The sequence below is a fragment of the Vombatus ursinus genome, unplaced genomic scaffold (genome assembly GCF_900497805.2).
Source record: "Vombatus ursinus unplaced genomic scaffold, bare-nosed wombat genome assembly UNPS02004456.1, whole genome shotgun sequence".
NCBI classification, from domain to species: domain Eukaryota; kingdom Metazoa; phylum Chordata; class Mammalia; order Diprotodontia; family Vombatidae; genus Vombatus; species Vombatus ursinus.
The window spans coordinates 238,469-255,940 of NW_020944234.1; the positions used below are offsets into that span (position 1 = coordinate 238,469).

The 17,472-nt window shown below is 39.1% G+C and overlaps 2 protein-coding genes across 2 annotated transcripts; both read right to left on the reverse strand.

Annotated features, from left to right (window-relative positions):
- Window positions 1-8,199: 8,199 nt before the first annotated feature.
- On the reverse strand, window positions 8,200-9,141 carry LOC114023939 (olfactory receptor 56A4-like). The gene has a single exon (XM_027836717.1). The coding sequence runs from the start codon at window positions 9,139-9,141 to the stop codon at window positions 8,200-8,202; it is 942 nt and encodes a 313-aa protein (XP_027692518.1).
- Window positions 9,142-14,645: 5,504 nt separating this feature from the next.
- On the reverse strand, window positions 14,646-15,590 carry LOC114023931 (olfactory receptor 56A1). Its single transcript, XM_027836705.1, has one exon. The coding sequence runs from the start codon at window positions 15,588-15,590 to the stop codon at window positions 14,646-14,648; it is 945 nt and encodes a 314-aa protein (XP_027692506.1).
- Window positions 15,591-17,472: the final 1,882 nt, after the last annotated feature.

Consider the following 17,472-nt stretch of genomic DNA (forward strand, 5'->3'; position numbering starts at 1 on the left):
TTGACAGGTCTCTGATCTGGGACGGCCTGAGTCTAGTGACAGAATAAGAGGGCCTTAACTTCATGGGGGCACTGTATTACCAAAGGGGTACCCAAAACCAAATCACAAGCCTTCTCCACAAAAGAACAGCGGCAGCTACAACTCGAAGGCAGAATGGTGCTCTAGTAGCCCTAGCATCAAGCTGAGCAGAATAATAAGCTACTGGGTCGAAGGGGGTCCTAATGCTTGATTTAGGACACTAGAAGCCACCCCGCTCTGCTCATGTTGTTGTTTCTTCTTTCATTCTTAAAGAAGACCAATGACATTAAGAGGGTGATATCTTGATTTGCAAGTGAAGTGGATTTAAGTGAGGCAGAGCTGTGCAAGGTCACCAGCCTCACTTTCTCCCCCAGAGTCATTGGAGTCCAGTGGCAAGATATTGTTCAAGAAGACTGGTGATAGCTCCAGACACAGTGGGAGACTTTGGCGTTTTCAAACTAAGGTCTTTCCCAGGTCCCAGTTTGTCTGAAGCAATGCCCATTCAGTAATAAAAGGCTAGATAAGAACTGAGGCAAAAGATGGCTTAGCTGACTTTCATAAAAGAATCAGTCTGGGAGGAGAAGATCCTCAAAGCTTCTGACCAGAACAGAAATAAGTGCTATTTACACTCACTCTGAGTCATCAAAATCCAAACCATCTGCTCACATACAAAACAAGTGAAGGACTTATAATCTGGGAGTCCTACTACAGATGCAGATAATGGGACAGAGAAATGTTAATGAGCCAGATGCAAAGTTTCTGGAACAGAATTTTTTCAGTCAGACAAGCAAGTGGCTAGGTAATCTCACCAAATGAGAGTGTCTTGCTTTAAGGATACCGCTCAGCTGCTACTTAATGGAGGTTGCAGAGGATTGTTGGAAAGCCTGAATGAGTTTAGACTTAACAGGAGTGGGGAACCTTCAGCCTCAAGGCCACCTGTGGCCCTCTAGGTCCTCAAGTGAGGCCCTTTGATTGAATTTAAACTTCACAGAATAAATCCTTGTTTGTGAATCTGTAGTTTTGGATTCAGTCAAAGGGCCACACTTGAGGACCTAGAGGACCACATGTGGCCTCAAGGCCACAGGTTTCCCACTCCTGGTTTAAAACAAAGAAAATGAGTCCCAGAAGCCAGGATAAACCTAAATATTCCATCTGTGGAAGGCACCATTGACTATTAATTTAAAGATTTTATGGCCTTTTTGATGGTGTTCCAAATGAGATGGTGGCTATCTTCCCGGAAAGTCTCAATACTCGGCAAAGCTAAAAACAGATCATCTAGGTACTGAACTAAGGTGGTGCCTTTAAAAGTGAAGGAAGTTAAATATTGTTGCAAAATTTGAGAAAATAAATTGAAGCTTTCTACACACCCTTAAGGCAGATGAGTCCATGTCCATTGTGAAAGTTTCCAGGTAAAGACAAAAAAATGCTGGGCATCTGGGTATATGGGGATTGAAAACAATGCTCAGCAAAGATCTACCACAGTAAAGCAGGTTCCCTCACAAAGAATTGAGAAAATGATAGTAGCAGGATAGGGTCCTGCTGAATGCCTAGGTGTGACATAAGCATTGATCGTATGCAAATCCTAAACAAAACAACTCTACACTCCAGGATCAGAGTCCCACTTTAACATAGAGTTAAAAATCAAGAAATGAGCAAACAACAACAAAAAAGATCCTGATAATAGAAAGTTGCTATGGTGAGAAGGAAAATCAAAATACAACTCAGGATAATACAACAGAGTCAAAACTGCTACATCCAAAGCCTCAAAGAAAAATGTGAATTAGTCTCAGCCCAAAAAATGAATTCCTGGATTAGCTCAAAAAGGATTTTAATCAAATAAGAGAGGTACCACTAAAAGAGGCACTATAAACATTTTTTGTACATATAGGTCCTTTTCCTTTTTCTTTTTTATCTCTTTGGGATACAGACCTAGTAGTGGTATTTCTGGGTCAGAGGGCATGCATGGTTTTATAGCCCTTTTGACATAATTCTAAATTACTCTACAGAAAAGAACCTATATGTACAAAAATATTTATAGTACCTCTTTTAGTGGTAGCAAAGAATTGAAGATTGAAGGGATGCCCATCAGTTGTGGAATGGCTAAACAAGCTGTGGTATGTGACTATTATGAAATACTCTTGTAATATAAGAAATGATGAGCAATATGCTCTTAGAAAAAACTGGAAAGATTTACATGAGCTGATACAAAGTGAAATGAGCAGAACCAGGAGAACATTGTACACAGTATCAGCAATACTGTACAATGATCAACTGTGAATGACTTAACTATTCTCAGCAATAGAAGGATCCAAGAAAATTCTGAAGAAAGTAAAATGAAAACTGTTATCCATATCCAGAGAAAGAATCAAAGGAGTCTGAATGCAGATCAAAACATACTTTTTTTACTTTATTTTTTAATGTTCTCTTTCATTACAAGACTATATGGAAATATGTTTTGTATGACTGCATATGTATAACCTCTATCAAATTGCTTGCCTTCTCAATGAGGGGGAGAGAATAGATACATGAGAGAGAGAATTTGAAACTCACTATTTAAAATGAGCAAATATTGAAAAAATTATGTGTAATTAGTGAAAATAAGATATTAAATTTTTAAAAAGACAAAAAGAAGACAGTTTTGGCAACTGTATGTAGGATGTATTAGAGAAGGGATAGCAGTTGTGTATAGGAAAGACAGGGGTACTAGAAAGAGGGTAAATAGAACTCATCTGAAGCAATGAAGGTCTAACAGGTATTGATTCCAGGAAACAGAGTGCAGGATATTAATCTTTTCCCCCAGCCTTTATCCCTCTTGGAAAATTGTAATCCACATACCTCTCTTGACATACTATTGGCTGATTATTTGTGGACTAAAGATCAGAAAACCAGAAACTTACTTGAAATTAGTTCAATTTGCAAATTAATAGACTAATAAGCAATTGGATGAATTACTTGTCCTTGATAAAGTCTATGTCTCTGAGTTGGTAATATCCACTTGCCAAATACTTTGGGGTTTCTGTTCCCAGAGAGACCGTTAGAAATAAATAAAGGCCATATCCACAGTAAGTGATTAAATCCAAAAAAAAATTAACAAAAATTAATTTGGTGTCTACTATGTGCTAAGCTTAACAGTAACTAACTAAGATGTCAATTTGACTTAGAAGATATGCCCAATTCAAAAGTCAACTTTGTGAGGCAAATATTTTGTAGACAATTTACATTGGCTTTTAATCTGATCTCCCAGGCATTGAGGTGGTATAAAAAATGTGCCCCAAGGTATGTAGGGGTGGGGGAGGATAGGGAATGTTTATACTTATTGCTATGTTAGTAAATAGCAGTTTGTAAAAGCTTATTGATAATAGTTGGTTAAATGATACTGGGAAGCTAATAATTGGTGATTAATACTGGGGGGAATCACCAGAATGGGAAGTTGACAAGAATCATCCTGACCCATGAGGTGAACTCAAGTTGAGTTTAAGTTATCTGATTCATCAGGAGAGTTAGGATAAGCACTTCAGAGGATGTACTATATGATATAAAGTTATTTCAAGAAGGAAAAATTGCTAATAACTTGTGGGATGAGGAAAGGCTTCACAGAGGAGATAACAATTAAACTACGCTTTGAAGGATGCTATAGATTCAACAAGGCATTGATGAATAGGGTATTAATTCCAGCTGTAGGGTCTTTACAAAGACATGGAAGAAGGAGATGGTATGTCAGTCAGTTAACAATCATTTAAGTACTTACCTGAACACTTTTGCAAAATGGCTAGTATGAAAATGTATGTTGCATGATTTCACATGTATAATTAATATATATTTTTTTCTCAGTGTGTGGGGAGGGGTTGGAGAGAGGGAGAGAATGTGTAACTCAATTTTTAAATGAATGTTAAAAAGAAAAAATATACATATTTGAGAAACATTTAACAAAATAAATAAAAGCATATTACAAAAATTTTAAAACCAGGTCACCTATTAAAACTCATATCTACAAACCTTCTTTTTTAAACCCTAAAACTGAATTTTCTAACCTGATTAAAAATCTCCCAAATAAAGAGTTTCAGTCTGAACACATGACAAATGATGTTTTTTATTTGTCCAAGTTTCTTTTTGCATACATTGATATAATGATATAATCTTCGTTTCTTAAAATTATAATTAACATAATTGTGTCCTGAATTTGAACTATACTTTTATCCCCAGCAAAAATACAAAATTGTCATAATGAGTCATTTTTTGATATGTTGATATAATTTCTATTATTAGGATTTTCTTTTTAAAATTTTGCATCAGTATTCAAAAATTATATTGGTCTATAGTTTTCTTTATTTCCTCTATCTTTACTTAATATAGGTGTTAGGACTATTTATTTCAAAAAATGAGTTTGGTAAAGTGTTCTCTCTTTTGAATTTTTGGTCTTCTAGGTAAAAATTTAGTCTTCCATTTTTATTCTCCATAGTTTGCTTTTGGGTATCTCCCTCACCCTTTGACTCCTCTCCTTTCCACTGCTGCACAGATTCCCCCAAAACTGAGCTATTTAATACCTTCAATCTCCTCCCATTCTATAAATGGAGCTCAGTTCAGCCTAGGTCCTTGCTTTGAATAAACTCTAGAGGAAGAGGAGTGACCCTAGCTGAGTTTATGTCACCCTTTCACTTCAGCTGTATACTCTTCCTCCTTTATCTTGTGGCTATGAATAGAGTTCACATCATCCATTACCACCTCCAGCTCCAAATACCCTCCATTTCCCTCCCTTCACTGGGTAAATTCAGAGTCTCTCATCTCTTCTGACAGCAGAAGACCTTTAGGTTGAACCACTACTGTAGAGGGTTCCAACAGCTGGGAAAAGGACAGAAAGAGGGTGGTGGCAGGAACTTAAACTGTTTAGCCTAGAGAAGATTAAAGACTAAAGTAGACTAAAGGTATGATTAACTGCCTTCAAGTATCTGGAAGATTATGAAAAAGTTTTTAATTGGACCCATAAGGGAGAAGTAGAAACTTTGTTTTGGTTTTGTGTTGTTGTTGTTGTTGTTGTTGTTGTTGTTGTTTTTGCTAGGTCATGGGGTTAAGTGACTTGCCCAGGGTCACACAGCTAGTAAGTGTCAAGTGCCTGAGGCCAGATTTGAATTCTGGAGGTTGCAGAGAGGAAAAGTTAGTGCCTATAGAAAGGAAAAAGGGAGAAACTTCCAACAATTAGAACTGTCTAAAAGGAAAATGGGCTGCCTCATGAAGTAATGACTTCCTCATCATAGAATTCTGCAAGTGGAGGTCATTACCCACTTGTCAGGGATATAGTAGAAGGGATTCCAGTCTATAGTGTGAAGAAGACTGGATTTGAAATCAGAGGATTTGACTTCAAATCTTGAACCTGATACATATGAGACTGTGTTCATCTCCAGGCTACATGGCTGAGTCATCTGCACAGGACTTTCTCTACCATGCCATAGAAACCTTTTCACCCTGGAAGCTCACTCTACCTCTGATCGACTTTTCACATGGGAAGTACCCTCTATCCCCAGGGCCCCTCTCTCTCTGGTTGGCTAGTTCCTCCTTGACCTTCTTCTTTAAGTAGGAGGCTGAGACCAAGCACATTTTAGTTCCTCTCCAGGCTGAACTGCTGCTTATCTCCATATGACTCCTTTGCATACCTCCACCTGGTTATCGTTTTTTCCAGTCACTTTTTAGATCCCTTTTATGTGTTATCCTCTGCCATTGAAATGTAAGCTACTTACTTCTAGGGCTGTATTCCAAAGAGATCATCAAAAAAGGAAAGGGACCCATATGTACAAAAATACTTTTAGCAGCTCTTTCTATGGTGGCAAAGAATTGGAAATTGAGGGGATGCCCATCCATTGGGGAATGGCTGAGCAAGATGTGGTATATGAATGTAATGGAATACTATTGTGCTATAAGAAATGATGAACAGGCTGACTTCAGAAAAACCTAGAAAGACTTATATGAACTGATGAGGAGTGAAGTGAGCAGAACCAGGAGAACATTGTACACTAACAGCCATGTTGTGCAATGACTAACTTTGTTAGACTTAGTCCTTCTCAGCAATGCAAGGATCAGACATCTCCAAAGGTCTCATGATGGAAAATGCTATTCACATCCAAAGAAAGAACTATGGAGTTTAAAAGCAGGTTGAAGCATACTATTTGCTCTTTTTTCCCTCTGTTTTGTTTTGTTTTCTCTTTCTTGTGGTTCCTCCTATTGGTTCTAATTCTTCCTTATAACATGACTAATGTGAAAATATGTTTAATAGGAATACATATGCATAGCCTATATCAGATTGTGTGCCATCTTGGGGAGAGGGAGAGGGAGGGAGGGGGAGAAAAATGTAGAACTCAAAAGCTTATGGAAGTGATTGTTGATAACTCAAAATAAATTAATAAAAAAGAAAAAAAAAGAAATGTAAGCTACTTGAAGACAGGAACTGTCTTTCTTTCTGCTTGTATCTGTATTCCCAGCACTTAGCCCAGTACTCAGTAAATACTTGATAAGTGCCTGTTGACTGATTATATTTCTTTAGGTAAGTCATCTCCTCTCTTGTTAGCTAGGCCTATATGATCTTTAACTTCTTTTCCAACATACAATCTAGAAAATGAGTGCCTTTTCTGAGTAGAGGTCAGACAAAATAAGCTCTGATATGTCTCCCAACTCCAAAATTCAAGGATTATTATTTTCATTTTATTATATGATCAAAAGGAGTGAAAGATACTCCCAGTTTAACAGGTCAGAGAGCTCCCAAATCTGTGGGAGTAGGCAGAGAAGTAACAAGTTACCAATCAGTCAACAAAAATTGATTGATGCTTAATTTGTTTTATAAAAGAAACGTGACTGCAGTCTTTAATCTCATGACACTACCATCTTGTATAAGACATATATGTTGTATTTATAAGACATATATGTAAAAACTTCACAAAAGCAACCTTGCACCAGAATTAAAATATGATACAATAATATAAGATAAGCCTGTATTATGGGTATAACTATGATGCTACATATAAGGGGAAAATAACTCAAACAATATGAAGTGGGTGATGTGCCCTGGTGATCCAGGAAAGCAACCTGAGAGTCCTTGTAAATACTTGCCAGAAAGCATTACCCATGTTGTTGCTGTTGTCATTGTTTTCTTTTATCTTGCTTACATTATTCATTGCCTAAGAAGTCCCTGTAGCATAACACCACTGTCTTAAAATTAACTTTCCAGGAAGCCATAGTCCAAATAAGCACAAACGTCAAAGGAATTGTTTCCAGTCATTGAAAGACAGTCACATAAAGGGATTGGACTTGGAGTCAGGAGTAACCTGAATTCAAATCCTTCATCTAACACCTACTGGTTGGGCAAGTCACTTAATCTCTCTTATCCTCAATTGACCTATTTATAAAATGAGGGTGATGATATCTGTGGCACCGCTCTCTCAGCATTAATATAAGGAGGCATGTAAGACATTTGCCAAACCCTAATGTAAATCTCAGTAATTATTATTATGAAATAGATTTGAGTGGACTTACCCTAGAAAGGAGATGAGGACTGGCTCTGGAGTCATGGGACCTGGGTTTAAATTCCACTTTTGATGCATATTTGCTTCTGTTGCCTTGGGCAAATCACTTAATTTTCCTGGGTCTCAGTTTTCTCATCTGTAAAATGGGGGTTCAGGAGTTTGAACTAGTTTGAGGTTCCTTTGTGATGCCTATGACCTACCTAATAGGATTGTAAAATAGGAAAGTGCTTTTAAATCCTCTCATGCTATTGGAATGCAAGTTATGATCATTCATCTTGTATTGCTGCTTTTTTACATCCTATCAAAATATTAGTCTTCCAAACTGATCCCTAATTATCTATCTTTCTGCTTTTCTCAGGAATAAGGCAGCCTTATCACACAACAAATCTTGGGCAGCAGACCTTGGTCAGTTTGTTTAAAATTGCATTTATGCTGGACTTTTACCCAACTTCCAAACCCCTTTAGTTGGAAAGCCTGTTAGAAATAAAGTAACTAGAGATTTTCAATGGAAGAGAGAAAGACAGAGAGAGACCTTCACAGTCATTTGGAGCATCTTGAAGAAATAGGAATGGAATTCTGTCACATAGTAAAAATAAATCTTTTAACCCACATCATGATGCCTTCCATTCAAAAAGATGGTCTATCAAAAAAGAGATAGAACCCACCCCATTCCTCACAACCTCCTCAACAGCTTCTGGATCCCCTGCTTGATCTCCTTTGTCCGGACTCCATAGACAATGGGGTTCATGGCTGGGGGGATGAGGTGATGCAAGATGTTGAGCAGGATGGGGACATCATGAGGAATTCTTTTTCTGGCTACATTGGTGATGACCAGTACCAATAGAATGGTGCTAAAAAAGAGAATCAGGATGAAATGGGAGCCACATGTGCTTAGGGCCTTGGCTGCAGCCCCCTCTGCCTTGATCCTTAATACAGCCCGAAGGATAAAGGAGTAAGACAGAATGATGAGGATGAGGTCAGAACCCAATAGGGTCCAGCCAGTCACAAACTGGTAGATCCGGTTGAAAGTGATGTCATCACAGGAAAGCATAGAAACAGATAAGTTAGTGCAGATGCAATTTTTGATGGTGTTATCCCCACAGTAATGGAGTTGGGCAGAAAGGAGTGGAATGGGTGCAGTAAGGAGAGCATTCCTCACCACAATGAAGATGGTGGCCTTGACCACAAACTGATTAGTGATGATAGCTGGATAACGTAGTGGCTTGCAGATGGCCACAAATCGATCATAGGCCATGACAGTGAAGGTACATGACTCCATGGTCAGGAAGCTATTCATGATGTACATCTGGAGGAAGCAAGCAGGGAAGCTGATGTATCTGAGATCAAACCAGAAGATGGCCAAGACCTTGGGGATAACAGTGATACAGAGAACAATATCCAGCAGAGATAGTACACTAAGTAAGTAGTACATGGGTTCATGCAAAGATGCTTCTAGCCTTATAGTGAGGAGAAGTGTGGCATTGGCCCCCATAGCCAATAGGAACAGCAGGCTCAGGGGCAGAGACAGCCAGTGCTGCCAGCTCTGGTAGCCAGGGAAACAGATAAGGAGGAACTCTGAAGGCAAAGGAGAGGAGCTGTTACCGATGAGTGCCATGAAGCAGGTCCTGAGTTGGGCAGGTTGTCTCTATGGATTCTTTCCACAGACAGGGGCAGTAGTTAGTTCTCTCATTAATATGTTCATCTTAGATTCTAGAAGGACATGGCATCTCATTAAGCAGGGAAAACCTTTATAGAATAGCTTCACTAAATTCAAGAGAAATGGTTTGAGCAGTCCCCACTCCTTATTGGGTCTGGTAGGGTACAATTGGGGGCATCTCATCCCCTATCCCACTATCACAAAAGCCTAAACTCTGAGTTCATAATAGGGACAAGAGCCTAATCCAAGATGGGAGTAGACAAGAAATGCCTTCTGTTCTATTAGAGAGCATTCTGTGGATAAACAAGTGAAAGAGAGGTTCAGTGATGAAAGTCTCCATTTAGTGGCTTTCACTCAGGCTTCAGGTGCCAGATTCAGTTGGGGATAGAACAATAGAGGTCTTTTTGGAGGAAATCACCTACTTGAGAGCTAAAACTCTGCTGAGATTGTAATAAGGTTCACCTCATCTCAGTCTCCACAACAAATAGTGATGGAATGATACTAAAAAAAGACATTACCCTCTGTAGAAATAACACAAGTGCCAAAATAAATATACTATAAAGTAGAATGTAAAAGTTGATCAAGGACCAAAAAGATGGTAGGCAAGATACATTTTCCCCCATTCTACCCCCACAACAAAAGCAAAATTATGCATTGATTTGGAATAATTATAGCTGACTCTACAAGACAATAACAATAGAACCCCCAAAAGGTAAAATCCTTATTAATACCAGAGAACGCTATTATCTAATTCTTAAAGTACTCATTCAGCCTTTCTCCTACAGTAGCCCCTACCTCCTCTGTTAGGAATGCACAAACTAACCCAAGGGCCTGTGCCTGGATCTCACATTGGAATTCCATCTTGCTTTTGAGACTTTTCAACATGCATCCTTCCCTGCCTGACCCCAACTCTGAAACAAGCAGTAGACACTAATTCTTCTCAGCCAATTGACAGGAGAGGAGAAGAGGGGAAGCTTTCTCACCAAAATTGAGCAGAATGTTTTGCAAACACCACCAAACCAAAGAAATACAAGCAAGGTAAATAAGCACAATTGCCAAGCAAACAATAAGTGATGAAATGAATTACTCCATGCTTAGAGGTTATTGAGAGAAAGAATGAGGAAGAGATCAATTGACCTATGGGATAAAAACAATAAGAGATCATTAAGAGATTTTTTTTCCAAAAATCTCAAATTTCAAAGATGAAAGTTTCTTCTTGACCCCACATAACAAGGTAAAGATGTAAAGTTGGATTTAAAGAAACAGAAGAGGGAGGGATAGAGTAGGAAACATAGGTGATGTAAAAACCAAAACTAAAAATATTATTTTTTGAAAAAGAATGCATTAGAGACTATAGAAAGCCAGGAGAGCTAGCCATTTGCACCAAACATTGAAAAATCAAGTTAGGTTTGTGGAAAAAAAAATATTATCCAGGGTAAGTACTTCATTTCTCCACATAAATACATGCACCAAAGCTAGAGAAATCATTTGTGTTTCTTAGGTTATACACACATAATGTTTTCATTTCTATGGGACCTCAAATACCTTATACCTTAGATGTGGTAGGATTTAAAATCCTATAGTTCAAAAGAGTAGAGCACCTAGTACCATACTAAGAGCATTAGAAGAGGATATTAAATCAAAACTAGATAACTGATTCTTGCTCACATTAGATAATATCCTTATTTTGGACACACATCAGGTATATACTGGTGTACTCCTAAGTGGTGGTGTAGTAAACCTCATCCGGGGGGGAACATGTAGCCATGATCCTCTGTACTATTGCCAGCCTACCACTGTTCCTCATGTAATCACTAAGCCTCCAAAGAATCTTTAAGATGGAAGAGACTTCAGAAGCCATCTACTTCATGCCCTACCTGAAGCATAGATTACCTCTATAACATTTCTCACAGGTGCAAATCCCACATCTCCTTGACAACTTTCAGTGTCAGTTGTTAGACAGTTCTGATGTTTTCAAAGGTTATCCTTATACTGAACCAAAATCTGCTTGTGATTTCCATCCCTCAGATCCAATTTTGACACCTAGAGCTTTGTAGAACAAGTGTAATCTTCCTTCAACTCAATAGCCCTTTAAATATGTATTAACCTATGATGTCCAGCATAGATCTTCTCTTGCTCAGGTAGTGTGTCACAGTAAAAGGAGTCCTGGATTTGGAAGTAGACTTGGATTCAAACCAAATGCTGGTTGTGCTACTTAATGCCTAAGTGACCTTGGGAAAGTCACTAAACCTATCTGGACCTCAGTTCCTACCTAGGAAAAAGAAAAGGGTCAGATTAAATGACTTTATTTCAAATTTTTGATTCTATGCTGCTATGAAAATCTAGTTGTTCTGTGAAAATCTAGTATTTAGTAGAGAAGTTAGAAGTTAATTTGTCTAACTCACTTACTACAAATGAAAATGTTTCTAAAGCATCCCTGACCAGGTAATGTGTAATAAGCAACTGGGATGATGAATTGCCGGGCTCCCTGTGATGCTGGTGCCTCAGAGTAGCCCATGTACAATTCCTAGTTCTGTTGTCAACTCTGGGGATCTGCCTGCTCCCACTGTAGATCAGGGCACAAAGGGTCTCTTTACCGCATTTACTATCTCCCTCTGTCTCACCCCAATACCTCCTCCTTTAGAAGAGAAAAGATACTATTGTCTCATCACCCCCATTTCTCTCCTTTGTTCTCTCCTTTGACTCACTGAAAAAGATCTGGGCTAGGGTCTTGCTGCATGAACCAGACACCTTCAGGCAAGATCTGGGGCTGCTCCGTGGGTACTAGATTGTAGCTGATATCACAGAGCAGTTTGTATGGCTTTCAAGTTCAGCTCCCTTTTGTTCCCCAGTGCCAATAGGGAGAAGAATTTGGGCAAGTGGGACCTGAAATCCTTTGGGCCCCCTGGGGATTCATAGGAGATATTACCTGGAGGAGGGAAGTGCCTGGGAGACTCTGGGATTTTTAAAAAATGATAATGAAAATAAAAACATGGAATGTGAAGGGAAAAGACTTTAGAGGACAGGGGACTGATTTGTTTTGGGTTTTGGTTTTTTTGTTTGTTTGTTTGGCTTTTTACTTTATATCTCCAATACCTATAACAATGCCCAGTTTATAGTAGGTACTTAATAAAAATAATACCCAGCATTTATACTGCAAGTTAAGGTTTCCAAAACACTTTACATATGTTATTTCATTTGACTCTCACAACCCAATAACAACTTTGTGAAGTAGGTATTACTATCATCTCCATTTTGTAGATGAGGAAACTGAGACTGAAAGAGGTTAAGTGACATATGCAGGGTTGCACAGATACTAATTATCTGAGGCAAAGCTTCAACTCAGCTCTTACTGACTGCAATTCGATCACAATAACCACTCTGCCACCTACATACCTATAAATGTTTTGTGATTAATTCAACAATAAAGCAAGGTGAAACATCACAAAAAGAAAACTTCCTTGGTAAGACCTATGGGGAAGAGACAAATGGAGTAAGGAGAACAAGTCTAAGAGCAAGAAGGCCTGAACTGTAGGAGAAAGTAATGAGGCTGGTCAAAGGCAAGGACTATTTTTCATTAGTCTTTGCACCCCCAGGATCAAGCATGATGCTTTGCACAAAGTAGGCACTTAATAAATGTTTATTGAATTAAATTGTATAGAGCTATTTACATGAAGAACCATCTATGGGTTCATCCTTGTCTTTAATGATCAGAGTAGTAGACCCAATCTCAGTGAGTAGCCTTGAGGATAATACTGTTTGGGTGCTTTCTGCACAGGAAAGGTAAACAGTCCCCTTAGCAAAACTTGGCCTGACCTATTGGAAAGGTGTATGACTCACAATGAGCAGTTTGATACCTAAAAGAAGTAGGGGGGCAGCTAGATGGTACAGTGGATAGAGCATTGGCCCTGGAGTCAGGAGGGCTTAAGTTCAAATCTGGCCTCAGACACTTGACACTTACTAGGTGTGTGACCCTGGGCAAATCGCCTAATCCTGATTGCTTCATGCTCCTCCCCACCCCAAAAAAAGTAGGAAAAGACCTTTGAATTCATCAAAACTGCTAAAATACACATGTAAAGAAATACAGTTGTCAAATAGGATTTCAGCAGTAGGTAACAAAAAAAATTAACAACTGCATAAACATAAAGGCTTAAATCATCTTCTAAAAATTATTTTATTTTGTTAAATATTTCCTAATTACATGCAAAAAAAATTGGCAATCATTTTTTTAAAGTTCCAAATTCTCTCCCTCCCTCTGGCACCCCCAACTCCTTGAGAAGGCAAGCAATGTCATGTTTATTATACATATGAAGTCATGTAAAACAAATGCAAATGAAAACACAAACAAAATAAAACAATAAAATAAATAGAGGGAAAATACTATGATTCAGAGTTCATCAGTCTTCTCTCTGGAGCTAGATAGCATTTTTTTATCAAGTCCTTTGGAACTGTTTTGGGTCATTGTCTTGATCACAGTAGCTAAGTCTTTCACAATTGATTATCCTTATAATATTGCTGTTACCATGTATACTTTTCTCCTGGTTCTCCTCACTTCACTTTGCATCAGTTCATATAAGTCTTCTCAGGTATTTCTGAAACCATCCTGCTCATCATTTCTTATAGCACAACAATATTCCATTAACAATCATATACCACAACTTGTTCAGCCATTCAGCAATTGATGGGCATCCCCTTGATTTCAAATTCATTGCCCCTTAAAAAGCGCTACTATAAAAATGTTTGTTCAAATAGGTTATTTTTCCTTTTCTTTGATCTCAACACCTGGAGTGAAATGGAGACTTGGTTATTCTGGACCTCATCCTTAACAGAAGGTTCTGGGAGAAATGAGGCAAGCAATTAGAGAAGCCCCTGAAGGCAGAGGATACTCCCAATGGGAGAAGTAATCCAGGGGTGAAGTGAGCTTCCAAGCTCACTTCTAAGGGGTTTCTATGACATGGTGGAGAGAGTCCTGTGGAGATGAGCTTGCATATATTGTAATAATGGAAGACAACACCGAAAAGGACTACCAACAAGGCCAGTTTGAGAGAAACAGAGGATTTGGAGGGATAGTATGAAATAATACAGAAAAGGGAAGGGGGAGCAGATGGTGGAGGACTTTCAATGTCAAACTCTAAATGTCAACAGTGGAAATGTGAATTGAGACAATTAAGACAAACACATACATTCACGCAGAGAACTATAAACACACAGACATCCAGGCAGAGGTGCAATCAAACATATGAAGGGGAGGAAAGGTTGGAAGTGCCCCTGAGAAGATACTTTATCTTCACCTGGTGCAAACACAGAGACTTAAGAAAGGAATAAAGGACAGAAACCCAGTACATACAGATAGATGCACATTTCAGGTTATGATACTATAGTGGAGAGGATAGCATGACCATCCCTACCCTGTTGCTCAGTCCTCACTTCACAGCACTAGGTTGGAAGTGACTTCCGTGTCCTCACACCCTCCTTTTCAGTAACTTCTGGATGCCTTGTTTGATCTCCTTGGTCCTCACACCATAGACAATGGGATTCAGGGCTGGGGGGATGAGGTGATGGAGGACATTGAGAAGGATCAGGATGTCCATGGGAACTCTCTTCCTGGCCACATTTGTCAGAACAACAACCAGCAAGATGGTGCTGAAGAAGAGGATGAGAATGAAGTGGGAGCCACAAGTGCTCAGGGCCTTGGCTGCAGCCCCCTCAGCCTTGATTCTCAGCACTGCCCGAAGGATGAAGGTATAAGAAATGAAGATGAGGATGAGATCAGAGCCAAGCAGAGTCCAACCAGCCACAAACTGGTAAATTCGGTTGAAAGTAAAATTGTCACAGGAAAGTCGGGACACAGATAAGTTCGCACAGATGCAGTTCTCAATTATATTTTTTCCACAATAATGAAGTCTGGATGAAAGGATTGGAATGGGTGCAGTAAGGAGAGCATTTCTGGCCATGATAAATACACTAGCCTTGACCACAAATTGATCAGTGATGATGGATGGGTAGCGCAGGGGGTGGCAGATGGCCACATAGCGATCATATGCCATGACCATAAAGGTGCATGACTCCATGGGAAGGAAACTGTTCATGATGAACATCTGGAGGAAACAGGCAGAGAAACTGATGGCCCTGAGATCAAACCAGAAGATAGCCAGGACCTTGGGGATGACAGTGAGGCAGAGCACGATGTCCAGCAAGGAGAGAAGACTGAGCAGGTAGTACATGGGCTCATGCAGAGAGACCTCCAGTCGGATGGTGATTAGGAGGGTGGCATTGGCCACCATGGCCAAGAGGAAGAGTAGGCTCAGGGGCAGGGAGAGCCAGTGCTGCCAGCTCTGGTAGCCAGGGAAGCAGATGAGGAGAAACTCAGAGAGTGTAGCAGGTGAGCTATTGTTGGCTGGTGCCATGAGGTAGGGCATGGGTTGGTCGGGGTTTACCTGGAGGCCAGCAAAGGTAGAGGTAGGAGTCAATTCATCAGAGGCGATGACTGGGCCAGGAGTCATCAGGCTAGGTCAAAATCTCTCCTGAGCAAAGCTAGCACAGCATCTCACTCTTTGTGAGCATAGCTGCCCCCTCAATAAGGTACATACAGAAAAAAAATGGAAATATTGGTCTTTCTATCATCACTTCCTCTCTCTGAATCTCTATTTACCCATCTGTAAAATGAAGAAATAGAATTGGATGATCTATAAGGTCCCTTCCACAGCATGCACTTTATGCTTATAAGAGCCTATAAGTTCTGGGCTTGCAAAGGGGAAGTTTGAGGATTTATATTCTATTGGACAGTGTCAAACAGAGCTCACAAGACCTAGGTTCAAATCCCTGGCTTTATGTCTTCTATGTCATCCTGGGCAAGTCCCTTAATCTGAGACTCAGTTTCCTTATTTGCAAAATAAGAATAATATATTGTAGAGTTGTAGAGAATATCAACAGAGATAATATATTTAATGCGCTTTGCAAACATTAAACACACTAGAAATACATTATTATTGTTGTTATTATGGGAGAATCAATGATTTTAGGGCATATTTACAGAATAAATGTTGCTGGGAATAGCCAAGTAGAAGGAAGAATAAATGATGTTGAGATCTGTTATTCCATAAATTTCAGTTTCTTAATCAGGTCCATCAAAGTATATGTGAGTTTGAGGTGTGCAGTCTGAAAAAAATTATCACTTGATTTTTTGTTGATCTAGGCCAGTAGCCTCTAATCAATTTTTTTACATACCCTATTAGTCAGAAAATGTTAAGGATGCATTCTCAATATATGCATATTTACTCATTTATAATTATATGTGAGGATGTGATAGTAAATGAGTAAATGTATTTTACTCATAGATGTTTGTATTTCTGTACTAAGGATGTAGTTTTCTGTACTAATAATGTATATTTTAAAACTTATTGAAGCATAGAAATTGTAAAAACTTGAGGTAAAGGTTAAATAATATTTAATCCTAGAATCAGTAAGGAACTACTAGGATTTATTGAGAAGTGGTATGATGGAGTGAGAGCTTGACTTTAGGGAAAATTCTTTGGCAACTGTTTGGAGGATGGGAAGACTTCTGGTGGGAAACTCTATTAAGAGGCTTATGATTGTCCAGATGAGAGATGATTAGGATCTGAAGCAGAGTGGTTGTTGTGTGAGTAAAGAGAGGGATAAATGGAGATTTGATAAATGTGGAAGTGTACATGAAATGACTAGACAGGTGATTAGATATGTGGGGTTAAAGAGAGGGAGAATTTGAAGATTACCCCAAGGTTGTGAATCTGAGTAACTGACATGGTAGTGCTGTCTTTAATATAAGAGGAAATTATGGAAGAAGGGTAGGTTTGAAGGGAAAAAGAATAAAATGGAGTAGGGGTGGGGAACCTGCGGCCTCAAGGCCACATGTGGCCCTCTAGGTGCTCAAGCCTAAATCTAAAATTCACAGAACAAATCCCCTTAATAAAAGGATTTGCTCTCTAAAACTTGGACTCATTCAAAAGGCAGTACCCAAGGACCTAGAAGACCACATGTGGCCTCAAAGCCACAAGTTCTCCACCCCTGTAATGGAGTCTGCTATTCAAATCACAACTCACTCATGCTTTCTCATTCTGAGCTGATTTGTGCTCCAATAAAACTGACAATATCTTACCTGAAGTTTCGCCATTTGTGAAGAACAATCTTTGTACCCTTTCCCTAACCCAGTAAAATTTTCTCTCTGTTCTTTCTTCCTTACTCAATGCTTATTTTCCTCTCCTGGTTCTGTTTCCATATCACTAACCTCTGATAATTCCTACCAAGGAAAGG

Excerpts from the sequence above, each read along its gene's own strand:
- LOC114023939 (XM_027836717.1), bottom strand. The coding sequence starts at position 9,141 with ATGGCACTCATCGGTAACAGCTCCTCTCCTTTGCCTTCAGAGTTCCTC.
- LOC114023931 (XM_027836705.1), bottom strand. The coding sequence starts at position 15,590 with ATGGCACCAGCCAACAATAGCTCACCTGCTACACTCTCTGAGTTTCTC.